This window comes from Martes martes (genome assembly GCF_963455335.1).
Source record: "Martes martes genome assembly, chromosome: 12".
In the NCBI taxonomy this organism is placed as follows: domain Eukaryota; kingdom Metazoa; phylum Chordata; class Mammalia; order Carnivora; family Mustelidae; genus Martes; species Martes martes.
This window is the reverse complement of record NC_137900.1, coordinates 73,406,952-73,431,132: the sequence shown is the minus strand read 5'-3', so window position 1 is coordinate 73,431,132 and position 24,181 is coordinate 73,406,952. Positions and strand designations below refer to the sequence as shown.

The following is a 24,181-nucleotide window of genomic DNA, read 5'->3' as shown; positions in this document are numbered from 1 at the left end:
CCCTCCCCCAAATATACCACAGTCGCTCAGAAATAATTCCAGAAATGGGAAGACTTGGAATATATATTTATAATATACAAGCAGCCTGATTCCCAAAGGGTTTGGCAACATACTCATACGCTTTGAAAGTAATTTTCTCCCAGCTTCCATCATAGCTCCTTGGCTCTTGTACATTTCCAGTATGGAAAATAAAACCCCCCAGAGGAAGAGCACAGATTAACTTCGAGAATAAGGAGAGATATAAAGACCATCAACGTGAGAGAGAGAGACCCCACTAAAGGTCAGGGGGAAATGCCCTAAGATTTTCTCAGTAGTCCCTCCTATTCTAGCCTTAATTACTCATCAGGGCCTAGTACCTACACTCCGTGGCCACTGCAATTTCTATGTCTGAGGCTGGGCTGAGGACAGGGTCCGCTATGGAAGGCTATCTGGGCATCCCTTGTTATTAAAGCTCAGAGAAACGCAGGCCCCGTGGCCAGTCCCGGCATCAAAACCAAATAGCTCCCCAGGACTTACCAGCTCCTCTGCTAGTCCCGTCCTGCCCAGGTGATGGTTTTGCTGTTCGTGAACAGAGCATTGGCAGGTTGGGGAGCTGGGAGGAAATGTAATTTACTGCATCTGGTAGCAGAGAACAGGGAATACAATTAGGCACAGTGTCGGGAGGCCCAGTGGGTTCACTGCCGAAACAGCAGCTTGTCTGCCCTACATAATGGACCTCGGAGGCGGCCACCGAACCAGAGGATCAGGGTAAACAAAGACAAGCATTTGCCCAGTGACTGGTATTCAGCAGAGTAGCTGAGGTAGGATGGATCCTGGCCAGAGAGCTCAAGCCCCAGGACTGTTCTCTGTATTAAAAGATTCATCAGAAAGCGCTAGATTCTAAGAGTACAATGAGTTCGGGGCGGGGGGGGGGGGCGGGAAGGGGATGGGCTAACGAGAGCCATTATCAGCTTGGTGGGATTGACCAAACACAGGACATCAAACTAGAAATATGCCTTCACCAGTACTGAAAAATAGACTCGGGACTCATTCCCTAAACTGGAAATGTAGCGTCGGGTGCCTCATTCATTCAGAAGACCTATTTTATACACATTTAAAAAAAAAAAAAGCTCCCCAAACTCTAGAATCTATCCCACAATTTTAATACTTCAAAGTGGTGGTTCAGCCGGAAAATCCCAAGATTCCAAATAACAACAGCCAGTGAATTCACCATTAGCCCAGTTGCAGGAAATTGTGGCCAGACAAAGCTGGGAGACCAGCTCCTCTTGGGAAAAGAGCCTGACAAGCCCTTTCAGGGAGGGGAGACCCTCCGGGCATGAACCTCAGCAGGTGTGTCAAAGTGTCAGAGGAGAGGAGGAAATCATGGGGGTGAGACAAAGAGAAGAATCTGTGTATGCCCCAGAGAGGAGTGGGAAAGCAAAGGCAGGAACATTCTAGAATGCTATGTGATGTGATTCCTTCCTCGTGCCAGGACCACATCCCAGAATACTGGAATCCCAATCCCTCCTAGACGATACATGGAGCGGCTTCCTGCACGTCTCCACTGAATCTCCCCCAATCACCTCAGACTCAACATGTCCCAAAGCGAACTCTCATCTGAGCTCATCTGCCACCTGTCCTGTACTCCCTACTTCAGCTCGTTGGTGCCACAATTCACCCAGGATCCCGGACGGTGCCCTGAACACCCCCTCTTGACAACCAGGTCAGTCCTTAGCCTCTACCTCCTTCACAACTCTTACATCCATCCCATCCTCTGTGTCCCCACTGATATCGCCTTAGTTCTGTCAGGTTTCTTTTTCCTTTTTTCAATTCCATGCTGCAGAGGACCCAGACACTAGATTGGGATGCGGATTAGGATTAGCTCCATTCTGCACCGACTAGACCATTTGCTGACTCGTGTGTCCATGCCAACGATCCAGAATGTGCTGATATTGGACAGTTATGTTTTTAGGAACACACTCTGTGTGTATGGGGGGGAGGGGAGAGTTTCACTAAGGGAATGGATTTTTCCATATCAACCACTGGGAGAGAAGGAATAGAAAATCAGGAGGAGACAGGGAGGCCTCTGGCCATGGTGAGGTTCAAGTGACCATCTCTGTCTGGGGCCTTAGGTGTGTGAGAGGGTGAGCAGACATGACTGAGGGTCCTCTGTTGCAGGGAAGGAAATTGGGCCTTTGAGATGATGGGGAGGGACTGGGAGACAGCCATAAGGCAGCCTGTGGGGACTCCTCGAAGATGGGCTTGGTTTGAGTCAAGGGTGCCGGGTGTGTCCACAGGTCTAACGTTGTACATAATTCTCTCTTATTCCTGAATTCGGGTTACTCTCACTGTGGGGAGCTGTGAGCAGAGTCCGGGCCCCAACCCATACAACACAGGACCAGAAGAGAGCAGAGGCCTGAGATGAGCTGCTCCTCAGGGTGTAGGGACAGACTGCTGACAGTGGCCCAGAAGATTTGAGTAGCAGTGTGGGTCCAGAGGAAGAGTGCAGGGGACAAGAGGTGGCCAGAGCGGATCTGCAGAGCTTCTGAGTTTTCCCTGAGTGTTTCTAGAAATCTGTGGAATGTGATCTCAGTAAATCTGACTTTCTGCTTCAAATGAGTTGAAGGTTCAAGCCATTAGGACCAAGTGAGGACTCCCAGACTGGTCCCCTGTGCGTCTGTACATTCTGTGCTAAATAGAGAGTTTCTGGGGCATCTGATACTGAAAGTTCTATCAGCCAGAAACAAGAGGCACTTGCAGGCAGGGGCATCTACCTCAGAAAGAGCACAGGATTCCAGTGTTCTGCCTCAGCCTCCCCCAGAAGGCAGCTCCCTGTGAGTGTGAGTTGGGGTGGCAACCCCTTTGCCCAGAAGTCCCTGGCTACAAGCTTGAGGACCACAGCTCTTGGAAGGCTGGGACCACAGACTCCCACTGAGATAAGGGAGTGGTGAGGATGGGGTTCCGGAAGGAGAACCAGGCAGCCAGCCCCCACAAGATAGCATGAAGTAGTCAACGCAAAGCTGTGCCACTGGGAAGCAGCCGACAGACCAACACCAGGAATAAGTAACGGGGCCTCCAGAGCCTCCTTGGGAAGAATTTCTTCACATGGACTCAGTCAGTAACCTGCCCTCTTCCTGCCAAAGACAGGGTGGTCTATGGTCAGAGAAGGCAGAGAACAGTCACTGCCAAGGTAGACACATCACATGAGTGCTCCTTGTTAGTCCCCAGGGCTGCTGAAATATTTACCAAGACTATAACGGACGCGCACAGCCAGAGCTAGAGAAACCAAGGGAACACTCCTCGGAACGCATGACTTACGGACACCTGAAAACACTGAGATTTCCCAGCAGCGGCTGTGAAGGGGTTGATAGGGGGACGGCTTTCGGCCCCCGAAGACCGGGACGGGATGGAAACCCAAGATCAGTCTCAGACAGCGAGGGCGGAGACAGGCCCGGGACAACATGCTCCTTTGCCAGTTCTGGCCAAAGGTTTCACCCCAGCTCCTCGGTGGGTGAAAAGCAGTTATCACAAGACATATGCTCCATGGAAATTAACAGTTACGCAAGACATTCTGCCAGTTTCAGGAGGTAAAAACAACCCGCCAAACTGATGAAGGCTCTGCCATATAATGGGAGTGTATGGGTGGGGGGGGGGGTGCACCTGGGTGGCTCAGTCTTTAGGCATCTGCCTTCAGCTTGGGTCATGATCCCGTGGGCTTGGGATCGAGCCCCGCATTGGGCTCCTTGCTCTGTGGGAGGCCTGCTTCTCCCTCTCCCACTCCCCCTGCTTGTGTCCCCTCTCTCACTGTGTCTCTCTCTGTCCAACAGATATATAAAAATCTTAAAAAAAAAAAAAAAGAATGTATGGGGGTGGGGAGAAAGTGAGGGGGGTCAGAATGTACATGGCCAGGGAATTCTACTCAAGATCGGAATATGTTGCTCTTGATGGCCAGGACGACATGCAATCCAAAGCTATTGGAGACCTAGTAGTGCTGTCCCTTCATGTCCTCTGACATGCATAGGGGGACATGCAGAGGGACCTGAAGTGGGGTTGCCAGCAGCCATCTCCTTGGCATCTCATTAAACTAGGGATGTTTTGCTGGTTACCTGGTTATAACTGTCTTGCACAGTTATAATCCTAGTTGGCCTTGGATTCTGTAGTTAGCATCTTAGAAGTAGGGTATTTTTCTCAAGGCATTATTATTCTATGATACTTTGGGGTTAGTTCTCAGTAACAACATGTGGTTGATTCTGAGAGGGTCTTGGCCTTTGAAACCAAAGAATGGGAAACGAATCAGATATTCCAGGGTCCCTCAACTGTAGTTGCTTCAGACCACAACGTGAGCTAAACATTGACCGCATTCCTGGAGCATGTGGTCCTTCCTTCAGACTTTTTTCTTTGGCAGTAGATGTGGGGCGATGGAAAGGTCCATGCAGACTGAGGTATAAGCAGAGATGGCAGGAGCCATACATAATCCAGGGTGACAGGTAAGACCACAGAAACTTTTCCCTGACTATTTCTTGGGATCCCTAAAATGTCTGCATCCTTGAGCCCAAGGTCACCTCTGTCAAAAAGTGACTGAGGACAGAGTCATCAGAGCAATTTTCTCTGTAGGCTCTTTTTAGCCACGATCAAGTTTCTTCCCACTTCCATGGACTGCTGGGTGAAGGGACGCCCATCATGGGAAGTGATGCAGAAGGAAATGAAAGCAGCTCACGTTGAAAATGAAAGACGTAGGGCTTATAACGTGCCTTCTGTGTTGCTTGTTAACAAGTCATAGACTATGTGGGTCTCCGTGCCCCACAGAGCCTTCCCAGAGATGTGACATTCAGGCTCCTTCTTTTCCCTAATTATACAGAAAAGTCTAGGGAAGATTCTGGTTTGAGAAAGAACAGGGGGAAAAAAAGAAGTAAAAGCATGAAAGGTCAGTGTGTACCCTTCCAGGATGTAGGTGTCTGTGGGCCAGTGTCCCATGCCCCACTCCGGCCTCACACTTACTGACTGACTGCTGATTATGTCCACTGCCTCAGGTTTTTCCTAGCACTAGGGAAGCCCACTGTGCTTCGCAGGCTGCCATCTCTTAGGCCCCAAAGACACAGGACCACCTCTTCACTCCATGTTCTATTCCCAAAGCACAGAACAAGACCCCTGATTTGGCCACACCCTGGAGAAGGCTTTAGAATGTCATAGGTCCTCCCCCTGGAGTCCCTGCTAGTTTGGCCCTGATCTGTCCCTGCCCTCATGTGCTGGGAACATGAAGTTTACTTTACTACTTTCCCGAAGATCCCTGGGGCCCAAAAATCCAGATTCCCTCCTTTTTTATTTGCTGGAAACCAACTTCTCCCACCAAATAAAATAACATAATACTTTTTTCTGGCTAAAGTCAGATAAAGTCAGTGCAAATATTTTTGCTAATCCAGAAAAATACATGACCCATCTCTGCATTTATAAGTCTTTGCTCTTATATTTACAAATGACACTGGGAAAACACTGATGCCAACCTTTATTCTGGTTCCTGATCTTCTTCATAGTTTAGAGGTTGACCTTATAAGAATCAGGAGAGCGGATGGCATCTGATCTTTCTGACAAGTCCCGGCCTTTTAAAGCAAGTCTAGTTGAAGGTTGTAGTGAAAGTGGAAATGGAGTGGTTTTCATGAGTTTGTAGCTTAAGTGAGGGAAGCAAGGTGAAGAACGAGAAGCACACAACCCCAAGTTCATCCCCTAGCCCCAAGTTCACCCCCACCACCCCAGGTAGTCCCACACCTGACTAAAGGTGACAGGGAAGGTGAGTGGAGGGAGGTTAGGGCCATGGAAGGGAAGGGGGAACAGAAGGAAGAACCACTCCTGCCAGGATGGGGCCAGGAAGCCAGGGCCCTGCTCCCACCCTTCACGGGTTCAAGGCCAATGCCACCACATAGGGAGGGAAGTTCTGCCCAGCCTTGTTACCTTGGAAGGCTGAAGAAATGGCAGTTTTCTGATTCAGAGTAAAAACACAGGCCTTAGAAAAGTTTCCTAAACACCAGATGACTGCCTTCTGATGTGTGTCGTGACCTGGAGCCCTGGCCACAAACGGGCTCATTCTCACCAGGGACCTGGTCCCAATGTTAGCACTCTTGGTGGAACACCTTTCAAGAAAGGCCCAAGCAGGGAACCTGGAGGACCCGATGGGAAGGGGAGGAGCCAGGCCAACTGTAGAAGACTAAAAATGGTGAGTCGAGAAACCATCCTTGAAGAAGGAGGCAGACAAGCCCGGGGACGTGCACCTCCTCAGGGCCCAGCACAGAGAGCTGCTCCTTCTTTCTGATGGCCTCACACGCCAACACATCGCATCTCCCAGTGAGCCTGTGTTCGTGAAACCCACTAAGCTGACCGGGATAAGATTCTTCTATAGAACGGGGGCAGAGAACACTTCCACTTACCTCCATCCGCATTGGAGAAGCTCTGTGGAAACAAAAGCAGGGCAGAGCGTCACTCACATGTGGGGACACAATCCCTCATCCATCTAACCCGTCTCTCTCCCCCAGGTCCAGAATTTGACTGTGGTGCATAAACCCAATACTCTCTTTTCTTTTGGGAAATTTGTTTGGGATCCTGAAATTTAAGGGAAAGTTTTGTCATTTCCACCTCATGCTGAGTTTCTCCCGATAGGGATTTACCCAGCAAATACTCTTGGTTGTGTGGGAGAAGTGACATCGGAAAATCCCATCTTAAAATTAATTTAGTCGGATTGTTTCTTCGGCCTGGGTAGCTGGGTGACAAAATGCAAGGAAGGTCCTGAGATGTTCAGAGACTTCTGGCTTTATGGGGTCTCTCCTTTGTGCTACAGGGCACCGCCAGTTTCCATAGTGTTTACACTCTGTTTATTCGGTATTCATATCCATTGGATATAGTTTTTGCCTCTGGCCTTTTTATAAAGGAAAGGTTTAAACTGAAGCCACAAGGAGCAGGTCTAATCTGCTTCATAAAAATTGGCTTTGGAGGGTGCATGGGTGGCTCAGTGGGTTAAGGCCTCTGCCTTCAGCTCGGGTCATGATCCCAGGGTCCCTGCATCAGGCTCTTTGCTCAGTGGGGAGCCTGCTTCCCTTCCTCTCTCTCTGCCTGCCTCTCTGCCTACCTGTGATCTCTGTCTGTCAAATAAATAAATACAATCTTAAAAAAAAAAAAGGATTGGCTTTGGAATTCTGAAGTCCAAGGGGAGAGGACTTTTCAGGAACCAGGGATATAATAGGTGGGTGGGGCTGATTTACAGGCTCTTGTCTGTGTTTCCCTGCAGACCCGGTGGTCCCACACCTGACTACAGGCCACTGTCAGGGTTGGAGATGGCCCGGGTCCTCACACACCCGCACCACATTTCACGGAGCGTGGCGCTCAGTCGTCTCATCTGTACTAACTGGCCTCGTCCCCACTGGTGCCAATTTGCTAGTGCTCACTTCCCCTTGCATATAATCTTGAGAAGTTGCATTTGTTTTTTTGTTTTGTTTTGTTTTTGTTTTTTACCTTCTGAAAGTCCTTAAAGGATTTTTCTGTCTCCTTTAGTTTCTCTAGGATGATTTGCTCTTTGGCAGATATCTGGGATTCTTCACTTTCTAGCGCTTGTATTTCCTGCTCCAGCCTGGAAAACACACAAACAGAGAACAGGGTCCTTTATTGTCCTGCCACTCCCGGGCCGGAGAGCAGCTCCTTCCCGTGGGGTGACTTCCTGGCAGTCTCTGTCTCCCAGTGTAATGCCAGGCCAGAGCACCCCACAGAGCACCCTGTGTGTTCAGCTCTGCTGGGTGGCACACAGTGATAGAAGGAAAACATCCCAGAGTGACCGCCCTTCACTCAGTGCCACCGCTTTGTGATACGCTTGGGTGTCTCCCCCTGGAACTCTGTTAGTGTGCCCATTCTTAATCTGGAGGTAGATATTTTAGCATAGCATAGGGCATAAGGGCCGAAGGGAAATAGCTCCCTACTCCCCTAGTCATCTCAGAACAACTGTTCCTTCTCAAAGAAAATAGGTTGCCACAGGCTAGTGGGCAATATCCTTGCAAGCCTGCTGTCAATGCCTTCAGTGGCCCGTCCTCTTCTGCCCCAAAGAAGGGGGAAGGGGAGGGGGACTGAGACAACTGGAACTTTCTCAGTTGTCACGGCCATCCTAGGCATTTTCTGAAAGGGAAATCTGGGCATTGCCAGGAGACCCTGGGAATATTCCAGAACAGTTTCAATCTGGGAGAGGTCTCAGTCGCTCATTCTTTCAATGAAATGTTAGTATTAACTGTTTGCTTTTATTGAGCGCCAAATCCATGGCGAGAACTGAGCTCAGAATTCACACAGTGGATTTTATTTAACTTTCCCGATGACCTTCTGAGTAGGGAATCCCCATTTTATGGATGAGACCAGTAAGACTTGGCAAAGTTAAGGGGCCAGTTGATTGCTATAGAGCCTTGAGGCTCTCAAGCCAGAAGTCAAACTCTAGACACTACTCCTGGTGTTAACCTCTTACCACGTGGGTTCTGTAGTATCTTGCGTAGTTCCTGCCTTGCTAAACATTGCGTAAGTTGGCATCCTAGGGTGGTCATGCAGCAATGTTCTAAGGGTTATGAAGGGCTGGATGTTCCCCTGCCTAAAGATTTATTTGGTCTGAACATATTTGCTTGCTCATTCAATTTTGCTTTTAGTTTCTTTCCCCTCTGTCATGCTGAAAGCTTTGCCGCAGAGTCTGTGCCCATCTATATCTGTCCCACCACCACCCACTTCCATCTTCTAATCTGCTGGTGGAACTGGCTAACCAAGTCTTTTCAACTAAGACCTAAGAGGAGGAGTCCTGAGGGAGATCTTCAGAGGGGTAAGGGACACCAAGCTACAAGCATGGGTCTGTTTAGGGATACCCTGTGCCCCTCAGAGGTTTCCTTCCTGGACATCCGAGAAATGACCTCTGGATGGATGAGACTTTCTAGCAATTACTTTGGGCTATGAAGACAAACTCTATGTACAATCAAATTCCCTCCAAACGAACACGGACATATTTACCATTTCACTCCCAGTAGAAGTGGAAGTCTTTATAACGACTTAGCTGTCCCTCTAGTAGGTAGCCTCCCATGCCTGCGTGGCCTCCAGTAGCTAGCCTCCCATGTCAACATGGCCTACACTCTGGACAACAAGAGCTACTCTTTATTGGCCCATTTGTGCCTCATGTTTTTCCCTCCTCCGAGAAACCCATCTCAAAACCCTAACCATTCTGGAAGTCTCAGCACGGATAACAGCCACCCCATGAGGCTTTCACAGATGCAGCACCAGGAAATAACACTGCCCTCATTTATTAGCACATTATTTTGGTTTATCAGAGGACTTTCAAGTCTACTACATGTTAGAGCCACGGTTTTCAACCAGGGTGATTTTTCCCCCAGGTGATATCTGGCAACGTCTGCCGACATTCTGGTTGTCCACGACTCAAGGAGAGTGGGGATGGTGCCCCTGGCATCTAGTGGGTAATGGGGTCAGGGATGCTGCTGAACCCCCCACAATGCCCAGGACAGCCTCCCACCACAAAGAATTATCTGGCCCCAAATCTCAATAGTGCTGAGGTCCAGCAACTCTAAACCCCACACGACAGCACATAGAAATCATCTCCCCCTCTAGATAATCCATTCATCGTGGGCCTGGAAGGCTCAAGTGCTCAATGTAATGTATGTCTAAAGAGTCAAAGAAACGAAGCCAAGTTGCAAAAAGATGTGGCTCAGCCAAATGAGACCTCTAGGATTTGAGGCCAAGATGAGTTCCTCAGCAAGCCTGGATTTGAGAGGCTGTGTGCGGGCTGAGATGCAAACAGAATCCACAGGAGACAGGGCCGAGTGACACAGACATCTAAACAAAAAGATAGGGGCACCTGGGTGGCTCAGTGGGTTAAGCCTCTGCCTTCGGCTCAGGTCATGATCTCAGGGTCCTGGGATCGAGTTCCACATCGGGCTCTCTGCTCAGCGGGGAGCCTGCTTCCCTCTCTCTCTCTCTGCCTGCCTCTCTGCCTACTTGTGATCTCTGTCTGTCAAATAAATAAATAAAATCTTTAAAAAAAATAAAAAGATACAGAACTCCTTTGTTGTTCCAGATGTGCCGCAAAATCTTCTCCCCACCTCTGTGTACATTATTCTGGGGGAATCAAGGAAAGGGATATGAGTGTGCGACAGGAACAACACACATGGGGCGTGATGATCCAGAAACAGAACTAGCTCAATGGGTAGAGGAGCACTGGAGGAGGCTTCCCGGGAAGATTGGGTGATAGTACTCGCCAGCTACATCCCGAGCAGACTGAATCACAGAGGACAGAGTTCTTCAGCAGATATGTGGGACACCGGTAGAGTCTATTAGTCTCAAACATATTCTCTCCCTCCCCTCTTTACCTCCGTGGGAAATGGATACATCCCTGACCCACTGATGTTGGTCTTGGTCACGTGCTTTGGTCTCATGGTGGGTGGGTTGTACTTCCCTGCCCCCAGACGACGGGCTCAGCCACGCCATCTGCCTTAACCAACGGGATGTTAGCAGACACAACACAGGAGACGCTTCGAAGGGGCTTGTGGAGCTCGCTCTGTCCTTGCGTGTCTTGGCAGCACCAAGGCTTTTCTGTTCAGTGGCTGTCCCTTCAGCTTTGGCCTCGGGAAATCACATGGGGAGTAGACTGGACCCCAAACCACAGTAAGAAGCCAGGCCCAGTCAGACCTATACCTGAAATTAGAGTTGTTTAATGGAGCCCAGCCTAGATCAGCAAATCCGGTGTAGTCGCTGGAGTGTGAGCAATAAGTGACATTCGTTTTAAACCACTGAGTCTGCGGGACGCCTTGTGGCTCAGTTGGTTAAGCAGCTGCCATCAGCTCAGGTCATCATCCCAGCATCCTGGGATCGAGTTCCATATCGGGCTCCTTGCTCAGCAGGGAGCCTGCTTCTTCCTCTGCCTGCCACTCTGCCTGTGCTCGCTCGTGCGCGCTCTCTCTCTCTGACAAATAAATAAATAAAATCTTAAAAAAAAAAAATCACTGAGTTTGCGAGTAGTTATATAGTACTATTATGGCAACAGCTGATACAGCTCAAATATTTATATATTATATGGGTACATGTTATATACGTATGTATTATCTGACATACACATGTGACTATATATATCCTAATAAAACATATCCCAATAATATATATAAATTTGGAATATGTGTGTGTATAGCCCAAGAAGGCCTGAAGCTATAAGATTAGAAAGAATATAATCTGCCCTCAACCCCCCTCCCCCAATCCTGAGAAAAATCTGGAGCAATATAGGCCCCTCTGCCATGAGGAGTTAAGATTGAGAAAATAGGAAAACATCAGTGGTAGTTGCCTCTGGGTAATGGTATACTGGGAAGTTTAATTTTGTTCTTCATAATTTTCAATATTTTCCCAATTAAAAAAAAATCATGTATTCCTTGTCTAACTAGAATAAAACAATAAGTGGCTTAAAAAAACAAACAAAAAAACAAACCCTCCTTTGACCTAGTGCTGAGAAGGCAGCATTTCACAGACTGGGCACAGGAAAAGAGCCAGCTTCTCCCGGGTCCCTGGAGGGTTAAAAGGACACACTCCAGCGTGGATTTCTATTCAACCCAACCAACACTTTCGGGCCCTGTGTGGCTGGACTAGGTGCCGGGGATTCTAAAATAAACAAAATCGTGTTAAGAATGGCTGGCTGAAAAAAAGGGGGGGGGAAAAGCCTGACTCTAAGTTGCTCTCGTCTCCCAGTGAAGCAGCCCCAAGTGCTTAAGAATCCTCTGGGGACGGATGCCCACTGGATGACCGACTGTCTCCACAGCCTGCCCCCGGCGCTGCGGGTTTCAGACCTCTCAGCTATATAGGTCAAGCACTAAAGATTTGGGTCATGATACTGTGTAACTGAGAAGGGGGAGAGAGAGAGAGAGAGCGAGACAGGGGGAGAGAAAGGGAGGGAGAGAAAGCAACAAAACTCAACTTCTGCAGTAACAACAAATGAGTTTCCCTCAAAGCGGATGAACATGGGAAATTGACAGTTTGGTTAAGTGTAGGCAGGTCCGGTCCAAGTAGCAGATTTCCCTACCAGGGCACATGCGGGCTGGGGCCTGGTCCTGAGGGTGCTGAACGGCCCAGGCTGCCATCATTCTATGGCAAACCTAAGTCCCAGAGCTGGGGAGCATCCCAAGAAACGGAGCATCGTGGGGTTAATGAGAGTCATCCTAGCCGGGCTAGAGATGCCCCGGCTTTGTAGTTTCATGACTGAAATCTAAGGCAGTCTTGCCTGCAGGAGTCAAGTAGATATTGCTGAGCTAAAAATAAAGAATGGGCAGGAAGTGTAATTTACACGCCAGGTTAATCGAGGTTCTTAAGGCTGAGCCAGGTGCACAGGGCAGCCTCGGACCGGCTCGCTTGGTTTCCTCTGAGCACAAAGCAACCTGTAACGGGGCGGTAAGCAGAGGGAACACACTGCACCTGTGCAGGCTTAATTTACCAGAGATAAAGTTGCAATCATGGCCAGATGGTCTTACACAGTCCCCCTAACCCCAATGGACTTTCCCCGCAGGAAGATATGAAAGACCTCTGGCTCTGTGAGGCGCATCAGTCACTCTCATTTCAAAATCAGTTTATGCATTCATCCATCCAACTTTCTGCAAGTACCTTCATCCCATCAGGCCCTGCGCAGAGCCTCAGGGACAGAGAGCAAGGTCAGCCATGGTGTCGGCTCCCGAGACCTCGGTCAAGTGACCAAAACAGCCAGGTAGACACATAACGTCATAAGACAACTTAAAAGGCACCTGGACTGTTAGCCCCAGATTTGTAGGAGTCTAAGGCCCTGCTGAGGTCACAGCCGAAAGCAATTTCCAAGTGCCAGAGGGCGGTGAGAAAAGCTTGACTGAGGAGGTGACATGTGAGCTGAGCCTTGAAGGATGCACTCACCAGGTGGACGAGAGAAGACGACGTGCCAGGCCGAGGAGACAGCACAGGCCACGGCCCAGAATATAATGTGTCCCCACTCTCACCCAGGGGCATGTGGCCTCGTATGGCCTCTTCAGGCACCGCCAGCTCTATCCCCCAGTTGACACGGCTCAGCACGACGGTCCCAGGGAGGTCCTCGGCATTTCTATCCCGCAACCCCCTGGCTCCTCCCCATGGCTCCTCCCCGCGGCTCACTCTGTGATTGCGTTTTGCTATGCCTCGTCTAGCCAGAAATAAATACCAGGCCTGAAGGGCTCTGCGGAGGACGGACCTCCCCTTCTCTGCAGTGGGAGAAAACAAGGCTCCAACAAGGAAGAGGCTGCCTGAGAGGGACCCTGGGCCGTGGATGCTCTAACTACTCTTTCCCTGACCCTCTGCTACACCTTTAACCTTCTTACTTAAACAGGAGCCAGTAAATGTTTCCTTCGTGTGGGCGTCTCTCGGTCGAATCGAAGAGAGTACAGACCAATACCAACTGGGTTTCCACTGGCCTTACTGCCTGCGGAGGACGTTGCCTGGTCCCTGTGGTATGCTTTGTTTTTGTTTCTCCATCAGTGGTGGTGAGAATAATCATTACAACACTCAGAATGCTAATATTGTGTGGGTTACGTATATATTGCTTGTGCGCAACAACAATAGTAATGATTACGATTTCTGAGTGCCGACTGCATGCCAGACGCTGTTTCTAAGTCTTTTACAAGCATTAAGATACTTAAGCTTCACAATAGTCCACAGATGAAGGAAATGAGGTACGGAAGGGTCCCTGACTTGCCCAGGGTCACAAAGATAACGTGGGACCAGGATTCAGACCCTGGTGGGCTGGCTGGAGCACTGGTACTCTTTGCCACCTCTTTCCACTACCTCCCTATGACCGCTTCCTCTTTTTGCCCTCGTTTCCTGGAGAATGCATAATGCAACACAATGTATTTTTCATGCCCACAGAAGGTCAGGCGGGGAGTGGAAGCTATGTAATCTAACTGCTTTTCAGAAACATGAAGCCCCTGAGCGGTACTCCACTCAGCAGTCATCCTACCCCTTTTTGAAATCCTCCCCGCACGGGGAGCTCACCACCTCTAAAGGCAGTCCATTCCCTCTTACGGCAGTGCGGACCTTCAGATCAGAGCGCCCCGATTTAGGCAACGTTCGTTTCCCTGGAGCACTCACTGTCTGAGCGCTATTGTTTGGAAGTGCAGAGGTCAAGTTTAGCAAACACCGTGACTTCTAGGGGCTCCGTTCCGGGACATGGGAAGACCCAGGCAAATGGAACTTGCCATCCAGTGGGACGGGGGAGGCATTGATGATATGAATTGGGGCCCAGGAGTGGGGAGGGTGGTGGTGGGAGGAGTAGACAAGTAAGGTAAGAAGAGGAAGGGGGGCTTGTGGGCTTTCCCATGGAGGAACTCAGCCCTGAGTCAGCTGAAGCAAGAAGAGTGGTAAAGAAATGCTCACAGGTCTATTTCTTTTTTTTTTTTTTAAAGGTATTGTTTCCTTTAAATATTTTATTTATCTATTTGACAGAGATCACAAGTAGGCAGAGAGGCAGGCAGACAGAGAGGAGGAAGCAGGCTCCCCGCTGAGCAGAGAGCCCGATGCAGGACTCGATCCCAGGACGCTGGGATCATGACCTGAGCCGAAGGCAGAGGCTTTAACCCACGAGCCACCCAGGCGCTCAGGTCTACTTCTGAAGAAGCTCTAAGCCAGTGGAGTGAGCCTTTACAGTTTTCCTCTCCACTGAGAAACCTGAGCCAGGGTGACACACAGAAACTGTGAAAGGCCAAACACAGCTGCTCATTGCCATGTCTTTTGAGTCTCAGTAAATTCTCCCAGAATACCGGGAGAGGCTGGCAGATGGCCGGGCCGCTGAATTAAGAGATCTTGTCCTTCTCTCTTGAAATACAGGTTCATAGTTGAGCACTCAAGTGGGGCGTCCGTCTGGCTAACCTCCCAGAACAAGAACCTCAGGAAGAATGGTTGTGTTCGGAGGAGAGGAGAGCTGCCCCCATCTTTGTGTATCCAGCACAAGCGAACCCGTAACCGAGACCGTTAGTTGTTCACCGATTTCCATCCTTTCTCGCACAGCAGTGTGATCCCTAAGGTTTAGCTAAGCTTACAGCCATGCAGAGTAACGACCACATTTCTCAGCCTCTTTTGTAGCCATGTACAGCATATTCTGGCCAAAGGGATGTAAGTGGAAGCCCTGGAGGGCAGATTCTAGAACCTTCCTTAGCCCTTTCTTCTTCACCTCTTCCTTCATCATTTGGCCTGAAACGCACATGTGTGCAGGAGGAGCTCGAACAACCATCTTGAACTCTGAGGACAAGGATAGGAGAGGGAGAAAGTGAAAGCAGCCCAGAGTCCCTGAGGAATTCACAGATTCGGCCACCAGACTGCGCTTGACTGCCCACCTGTGGATTTTTACTGGAGGGAGAAATGAGCATGGTGTTTAAGCCAGTGTTATCTGGATCCCTTTACCTGCATCCACATTTAATTCTAACCCATACAAGACGTTAGGGTTGAATTTGAATGAACGCTCTTAGAAGTCTGCTGACCATGTGGGGACGAGCTAATCACAGCCCAGAGGCTCATTAATGACTCAGCAGCAGCAGGAGGGAAGAATAAGCAAATTGGCAAGGTTGGAATTCACCACTGCCTGTCAACTCTTGTAAATGGGCCTTGGCTGAAGCTGTGCTTGACCAAGGGCTCTACCTCAAATCCCTGCCCCAGCCAAAGGCTCAGCAGGGAAGTTCCTGCATTTTGCTCAGGAATAATCACCCATGTCTTAGCATCTCTTTGGTGTGCTGTGACTGTGATGTTTGTTTCACTCTGACTCTCTGAGCCTTTGCCCCCTGAATTAAGGTGAGAAAGAGGCAGTCCTTGCTGTCTGTGTATATTTGAAACAACCTTCCAGCTGAGCTGATCACCGGGGCACATAAGACTTAATTAACAATATGGCGCTCATCAAAGACACTGAAGTTGCAGTTACACGATGGAAACGGAAGACACATCCACATCGTATGTGGTTCAAAAGTGAGTGTGGCAAGAGGCTAAGGGGGCCCCAGCTGCTGTGAATTGTGCCTGCCCCGGATCCCCGCGACTTGACTTTTGGGAACAACCACCAGCTCATCCACAGTCCTTCTGGAGTTTCCATGGGTTGGGTGGAACCATTCGCCAATGAAAAGGTCCCACATCCCTAACCACGGAGTAGAAATGTAACTAACCTAGATTGCCTGAACTCTTGCCCAGTCTGCCTCTTGAGAGGAGTCACCCAAGAAGGGAGACATATCAAGGGGGAGACACTCCCCCAGCAAGATTCTGAAGACTGCCCCATTACTTCCTGTTTCCTGGGTCCTCAGTTCTGCCTGAGACCTAATCCTCGGATCCCTCCTCCATTCTTAGAAAACTTAGCCTGTCTCTCTTTGCCCCCCACACCTGCCTTCTCTTTCCCAGTCTCTCTTTCTGTCTCTCTCAATACCTCAATCTCTGTTTCTATATTCTAGGTGGAGCACTGGGAAGAATATTGTTTGTTTTCACACAGATAGATGCTACCAAATTCCTTTTCCATGTTTCAGGAAGACAGTACCTTTGTTTCTATGGCACTCCCCAAATATTTTTCATTTGTGACTCAATTTGCAAGGAAACAGCTTCCTTTTACTTAGATGAGCCACATCTGGAATCACCCCAGATCATTTGGTATTTTACTATGACAAAAAAAGGTTAACGGCTCTTAAATAAACAGAGGATTTCCACTTCTCCTTATAACAGAACAGGACCTTCCCTGACTGCAAGGTGTCAGTGGAAACTCATGCCCATTTTGTTTTTTTTTTTTTTTTCCATGTCATCCCTGAGACAGAAATAATGGCAGAGAAGAGAATGGGGCCATCAAGAATTCTTAAAGTCCAGCTCATATCCTTTCCCTTGTTAAAAAGCTCTTGGTGGCTCTCCATTCACTCTTTCCTGGACCCAAACTTCTTAGGCAGGAAGTTTACATCCTCCATGCTCTGCTCTAACCCCTTCCCGGCCTTATGCCCTCCCCACAGTTCCAGCCAGAACAGATGATACGCCGCCCTGTGAAAAAGCCAGGAATGACTCCCTACTCTCAACCCCATCTGACATACCTAACAGTCAAAACCCAATCCAAAGCCTGTCTTTTTAGTAATGTTTTTCTTAAGTCATTTCAACCTGTTGTGTTCACTCCCCCCGCCCATAGCGTTGCTAGCCCTGTTAAGTTTTTGGTATACACCATCTGATAATAGTGTTAGAAATGTGTTTACCCTACCCAATCTTATCTGCACCACCCTTCTCCTGAGGACCGACTTACCGAGACGTAGGACTATATATTGTTTTGGTCCCTGTACATATATGTTGAGTGAATGAAAAGCAAGACAAGGCAAGAACACAATTTTCAAGGATCCCATAGTGAAACTAACTTGGAGATAGGGCTATTCAATATGTTTTTTTTTTTAAATCTTGGCTTGGTTTTGCTACTTTCCCCCCTCCAGATACACTAATTTGTATATACATTGAGAAAGAAATTAATATTGGATTGACTTATCTCTTGATCTAAGTATACAGCTGGGACATAGTAACACTTCTCATGACTGATGTTGGTGCAACCAAATTGAATCCCAAATAAATATGAATGCAAATTTCTCTCTCCCTAAGTTTTCCTTATCCCACAGAGATCAGCCTATCTCCCCCTGTCTTGTGTGTTTATTCCATCTGGAATCACACGGCTCACACCATCAGAATCTGTGCAAGTTCATTTTTGCTACAGGAAATCACGTCCAAGCTCGTGCTGAACATTGATTTCTTGGGTGTGATTCCTGTCTGAGCCTCTTTCATCAGAAATAAAGAGTTTTGATTACACGACAGTAAGATGAATCTCCTTTCAAAGCAACACATTTCTCAGTGGCTTAAACCCTTTCTAGCCCAAGAAGTGTTTCTTTTTGTAAAAAGAGAAAAGAAGCCTCATCCAGCCTTCTACCTCCCGACTCTGACTCGGAGATTCTCCTGTTCAAGGCCAGTGCCTCTACATGTGCACCTGACCTTGCAGATTCCGCTGGGATGGCACTCCATCAATTATCCCCTCCCCTTATAGCTTCGACCTCTCCCCAGATGCCTCCTTTCCTTTAGTCTGTAAACAAGAATAAATTTTGTCACATTAAAAATAGGTGAACTTCTTATGACCCTGCATCCTGTTTGAGTTACTACTAAATCTCTCTCCCAGATTCCCCCGACGGCACTCACCTCTGGCTGCTTCAAACCCCTCATATCCCAACCACCATCCAACTTGCTCCCCTCTACTTTCTGCCCCCACCACTGTGTTGTATCTGGTCTCATTCCCGTCCATGATGTCCTAACAGTGGAGTCTCATGGGTACTCTTCAGGGTGAATCTATTAGCTTTCCCATGGTTTTTTTTGTTTTGTTTTGTTTTGTAAGATTTTATTTATCTGACAGACAGAGATCACAAGTAGGCAGAGAGGCAGGCAGAGAGAGAGGGGGAAGCAGGCTCCCTGAGCAGGGAGCCTGACTCAGGGCTAGATCCCAGGACCCTGGGACCATGACCTGAGCTGAAAGCAGAGGCCTTAACCCACTGAGCCACCCAGGCGCCCCTCCCATGTTTTAAACTACTGTGGACCATCCCTCCTCCCCTTCAGAGGCCATGACACTGGATTCTCAATATGTGCTCCTTTTCCTGCCTTTATTCGATGTTCATCTGGCTCACCGTCCTCGCTAGACATTTTTATCCTTGGCCAATCACATCACTGCTCACGGTTTGATTCCCACGACATGCCAACCTCTACGTAACCTGTACCTTCAGTCCCTCTCCTAGACTCCAGCCTCTGTACTCAATTGCATCTGCCGGGTCTCCACGGGGACGGTCCACAGGTACTCCAAACCCAACACAGGTGCGACCAAACTCATCTTTCTCCATGAAGCTGTTCCTCCCTCTGGCATTCTTTATCTCAGTTCCCTTTTTTTTTTTTTTTAAGATTTTATTTATTTATTTGACAGACAGAGATCACAAGTAGGCAGAGCAGTGGGGGGTGGGGGAGAAGCAGGCTCCCTGCTGAGTAGAGAGCCGGGTGCGGGGCTCAATCCCAGGACCCTGGGATCATGACCTGAGCCAAAGGCAGAGGCTTAACCCACTGAGCCACCCAGGCGCCCCTTTACCTCAGTTCCTGGTACCACCCCCAATCCATTCTACTTAAGATAGAAACCTAGATGTTATCTTGACCTCCAACTTGCCCCTCTCTGCTAATCACCACACATGTGTAGTAACACTAAATCCTGCTGATTTGCCCCACGAATCTCTTTCATATCTCTCCCTCCTCAGCCCTGTGAAAGCTCTCTCCTCTTTCTCCCTAATGCCTACAGCAACCTTCCCATCAATCTCTTTGCCCCTACCCAGCCTTATCACCCTCCAATCCAACACCCCAATTGCATCCCCCTGCTAGAAACCCCTCACAGGCTCTCTGCTCTAAGTCCCTTAGTCTACAGACTCCCAGCCGCCCACTTATCTCCAGGAACATGACTTTCTTAAAGATCCATGCACACAGGGTACTCTTTCTTGCCTCAACACCTCTGCTCCAACCAATGCCTCTGCCTGAACTGCCTTGTCTCCCCATTCCCCTTCCCCTGGGTAATTACTGTGCATTAAGAATCTGCTTAGGTAGCCTCTCTTTCTCGAAGTCTTCCCTGATACCTTTCCTATAAGGTTGCCTTTCCTCTTTGCCACCTTATCCTGTGGACATATTTCTTTCTTTTTTTTTTTTTAAAGATTTTATTTATCTATTGGACAGAGGGAAAGAGATCACAAGTAGGCAGAGAGGCAAGCAGAGAGAGAGGAAGGGAAGCAGGCTCCCCGCTGAGCAGAGAGCCCGATGCGGGGCTCGATCCCAGGACCCTGAGATCATGACCTGAGCCGAAGGCAGAGGCTTACCCCACTGAGCCACCCAGGCGCCCCGTGTGGACATATTTCTACCACCGATTTTCTCCCATCATATTTGAATCACTTGTTTATGGATTTGAGGTTCCTTTCCCAACTCCCTTTCGCAAAACTCTTAAAGAGAATAACCATCTCTTCTTTAGCCTTCTCCGAATATGGCTTCTAGCATCGAGCTAGTTTACATCCGGCAAGAAACAGGGCTCAGGGAAAGTCTCAAGAAATGCTGGTGGAGGAAAGACACGCTTCAGTGAATGTGTAAATTGTTTCTCAACTGGCAGCAGCCTCAAGGCAGACCCTTTGGCTCAATGCCTTCAGTCAAAAATGGTTCTTGAAAGAATAAATTCAAATTAATGGAAACTCAAGACTTAGTAAAAAGAACAGACTGAGAAGCAACTTGTCTTACTTGCTTTCTCTGAGATCAGAAAATGCAGGAGGGAACTGCTGTGTTTTCTAGACTTTACACTCGCTCAAATGTATCTCAAATAGATCCTTTCCCCTGACCCCAGGTATGTATGTGCGCATCTGGCATGCATGTGTGTGTGTGTGTGTGTGTACATGTGTGCAAGTGCGATGCACTGTTCTTTACTCTGGGCCCACCTACAGAAAACTACATGTACAGGACACACAGCTATGCAGGAACTGGGCCCGAATGACGGAGAGTCTCAGCATTTACTTTGTCTCACCCTATGATTCGCTCTGGGTTTGCCCTTCATGCAGGAAGCATCTGGGCTTTCATATCTGATTGTGAAAATTGTTTATGTGGCACATTCCTCTCATCCAAATCCCTGTTTACTCATTGTTGGTGTCTAAATCCAGCACTCTGTGATAGCTTTCCTGCTGAGTTAGAGTTCCCCATTAGCCCCTGAGAAAGAGTGTGTGTGTTTATGGGTGTGTGTGTGCGTGTACGTGTGCGAACCCACATGGCTTCAGTCACAGCTTTTATCAATGCCCAGACTTGGGCTAATCAACATATTTTTGCGTGTTATCTGTATGGGAGGTTACGATGAGGAGACTGACTGAGCTTTCCGGATACTTGAATTTGCATCTTAATGAGTCATTCATCAGAAAAAAATTATTTAATGTCCAACAGTAGTAGTGGTAAAAATAGCTAACATTTATGGAGCATTTACCATGAGCCAGACAACGTGCGAAGTTGTTCATAAGCATTATTCAGTTCTCTGCAAACTGCATAGTAGCTATTTCTATCATCTGCACTTGATGGATGGTCTGCTGGAGGCTCAGAGAGGTTGGGGAACTGGTGGCCCATCAACAGTGAGGGGCAGAGCTGGGATCCACACTTAGGTCTGCCTGTTGCTGGAGCCTAGGGTAGGTATTAGGCTGTCCTGGGCTGCCTCCTTCCAAGGGCAAATGGAACTGTTCCTACTCTAACAGTTGTATTTCCTCTTACTGGTATAGAGTTTTCTTTTCCAATGTCTTCATCAAATAGATTGGCTCTGATTGAGGCCTGCGTGGACTGGGAGACCCTCTGCTTCGGCTACCCCATCCTTGCCTTGGCTGGGCCTGCCCACAGAACAGAACATGGTCTGGAAACCACTGCTCCTTGAGAGGAGGAAGAGTATCTGGTGTATTACTACGCCCCCCACAGTGCCTCCAGGAGTGCTGTGTACACAGCCAGGGCTCAATCAATGTCTACCACAGGCATGTGGTTCTGAGGGGCCCTGCTGCCTATGGCCACCGACAGTCTGAGTTTCCATGAGCTGCCTGACAGGTCAACAAAGGACAGAAGGCACCTCTGGCCTCTGAGCCTTGGAGGAGAGAACATTCTCCATCTGGAAGATACACGTGACAGGTGAATTGTGCCTCAAGGGGAGTCTCAGAAGGAGGCTGGCCCCAGGAGCCATGGGAGGGGCTGGGAGACTTGGCATATCCAAACCATCTTCCTCAAGGGACCGTCCTCTTATGTTTTATTGTGGTTTTTTTTTGTTTGTTTGTTTTGTTTTTTGTTTTTGGTAACCATGTTTTCCATGCTTGATATTACCAGGTGACAGTTCCTCCTCTGTGGAGAAATTTGCCATCCCACTGGGATAATTCCAAAGTTATTCTAAGAGTTCCTGCTCAGAACAAATCAAGCCAATCAGGAAGCGCCTCCACATGGGCCGAGCCCAATGATTGTTTCCCACTTGCACACTTCCCGCTATTGTTCTCCAGCATGTTCTCAGAGACATAGCCACTGAGCCCTGCCCCTTCCTCTCAGGACCCACGGGCCACAGTCATGGCTACGGATGAGGTGTAGGAGACTCTGAGATCAGGCACCTGGCCAGGAGAAAAGGGTCTGAAATCAAAACAGGGGTAGTTGCTGGCTGGAGCAGAAACCACAGTGTTTGGGTCTCTCTGGCCTCAGAGGGGAGGTATGAAATATTCTGGATCTCTCACTCATTGCTCATCAAGGATGTGTTGAGCTAGGTACAGTGACAACTGCCACATCTCTACAGTTAAAAAACTCATCATCTGATGGGGAGGCCAGTGTATGAACAGTTACACAGCAGTGCTCAGCACAGTTCAAACTGGAGGTCCACAAGTCTATGGGAATGCAAAGAAGACAGGCTGACTGCTGAGGGACTGGGACAGGAGGGCAGGATTTCAGGGTTTGGGAACATGTCAGTGGGACCTTGAGGGATAAGAGAAGGTATCAAGACAGAGGGGTGTTTAGAAGGCATTTCAGGCCAAGGCAATATCATGGACAAAGGGGCCCAATGTGCCAGGAGGGTTCAAGCAAGTGAGTGAGGACTTCTGCCAGACCGGACGATGGACTCCAAGGGTGCTCGTAATGGGAAGAGGGTGCCAGGGAGGGTCAGGTCCAGGATGACGTGGTGCTGGAATGCTACCTGTGGGGTTTAGGTTTGATACTGAAGGCAACAGAAAAACCACTTAAGCTTCTTGTCTGTTTGTTTTATGGGAGTGCCTGGATCAGCTATGTTCTAGAAAGATCACTATGGTAGCTGTGTGAGAATGGATGTGGATATGCAGAAGAGCTACAGGATGAAACCATAAAGACCAGTTAGGAGTTGTCCAGGCAAGAGATGAGAAGACCTACTGTGGAAAGCAAGAAAGGGTTTCATTTCTTGATTTTTATATTCCAAGGACATCAAGGTCTTTCTAAATCAAATTTTGGCACTGGCGTGACCCTACGACCTGGGCTAAAACAGATGAGCACATTAAATAGTGAAACTATGCCCAAAAGTAAACTGGTGGTGGCCCAGTGGCTGGAGTCTGTATGGGTTAGTGAGACTCTGGGCTTTACCTTCCCGCCCACCCCTCTCTAGGCCACTTCCTTGTGACCGTCCAACCATCAGAGGTATCAGAGAGCTCCTGTCCTGGGGAAGGGAGGAAATACAGCCCAAGCCAGCATTTCTGTCCCCTTTGATGGTCTCTGGTTCAGTGTTGCCCCAGAAATGAATTTGAACCCGGAGGCCCCAATTTAAGAAGTTCCAAGTTTTGAAATGGTCTCAAACCCATGAGTTCCTACAAGGGAAATCAAGCCTTAGCCCGATTAGCTGTATCACAGGCCCCATATTGCTGCAGCAGAAAAGGGCTCAGAGTAACAGACTAACAGATCCTCACGGGGCTGGGCAAATGCTGAGGCTTCCCCTCTCCTTTACAGTTGGGGAGGCTGAGTGAACACTGAACACTGTCCTCCTCGAGCGCCCTGTGTGGACTGCAGGTACAAAGTGGTTCTGCACTGTTGGTTTCCCTTGGCACGTTCACAGGAGTCCCTCTGACAGCCCCCCTGTCATTTTTTTTTCTTACAGATATAATACATTCTGTCCAAATGCCATCAAGAGAGCCCTATGGGGCCCCAGGGGCACAGACAGTTCTGAGGCAAAAACAGTTACATCCCCCATCTCTGGCTCATGAATGTCCCCAGTGCCCCAGAGGCTGGTTAGTTGGGAATGGAATGGCCTTGGTGGATAAGCCTCCTTGGCCAGAGCTCTGAGAAACCTGGCAGAAGGCTGCTGCGTGGGCCAGTGGCCCAAGGAGGCCCTACAGAGGATAAAGAAAGTCAGGAACCCCACGTTTATTATGACATTTTGAGACAAAAACTCGAGGAACTACAAATAAAGTCACACATACTTTCTCTGATGAACTCTATCCCTGCAGACTTACCAGCCCGAATTCTGTTTCTCACCAGCTAGCCTATGAAGAAGTCAAATGAGAAGACGTCTCCTGCTGGGTTTTCAAATCTAGAAGGAAAACAGGATTTTCCTTATACCAAGAGCCTGCCAAGGAGAAAGAGCCTCCAGATACAGAATGATTCACACCTAGGG

At 48.7% G+C, this 24,181-nt stretch overlaps 1 protein-coding gene across 4 annotated transcripts in view; it reads right to left on the bottom strand.

Annotated features, from left to right (window-relative positions):
* Positions 1 to 24,181, bottom strand: part of PALM2AKAP2 (PALM2 and AKAP2 fusion) — a gene marked incomplete at its 3' end in the record, with an annotated part of 333,400 nt that overhangs the window by 208,623 nt on the left and 100,596 nt on the right. For 2 of the 4 annotated variants that reach the window (XM_080819613.1, XM_080819615.1), the window contains 3 exons: positions 7,477 to 7,591; positions 6,399 to 6,420; positions 517 to 618 (listed from right to left, as the gene is read on the bottom strand). In XM_080819613.1, coding sequence (XP_080675739.1) covers positions 517 to 618; positions 6,399 to 6,420; positions 7,477 to 7,591 — 239 coding nt within the window. The remainder of the gene's footprint in view (positions 1 to 516; positions 619 to 6,398; positions 6,421 to 7,476; positions 7,592 to 24,181) is intronic. The other 2 variants (XM_080819614.1, XM_080819616.1) reach the window with 1 other exon arrangement.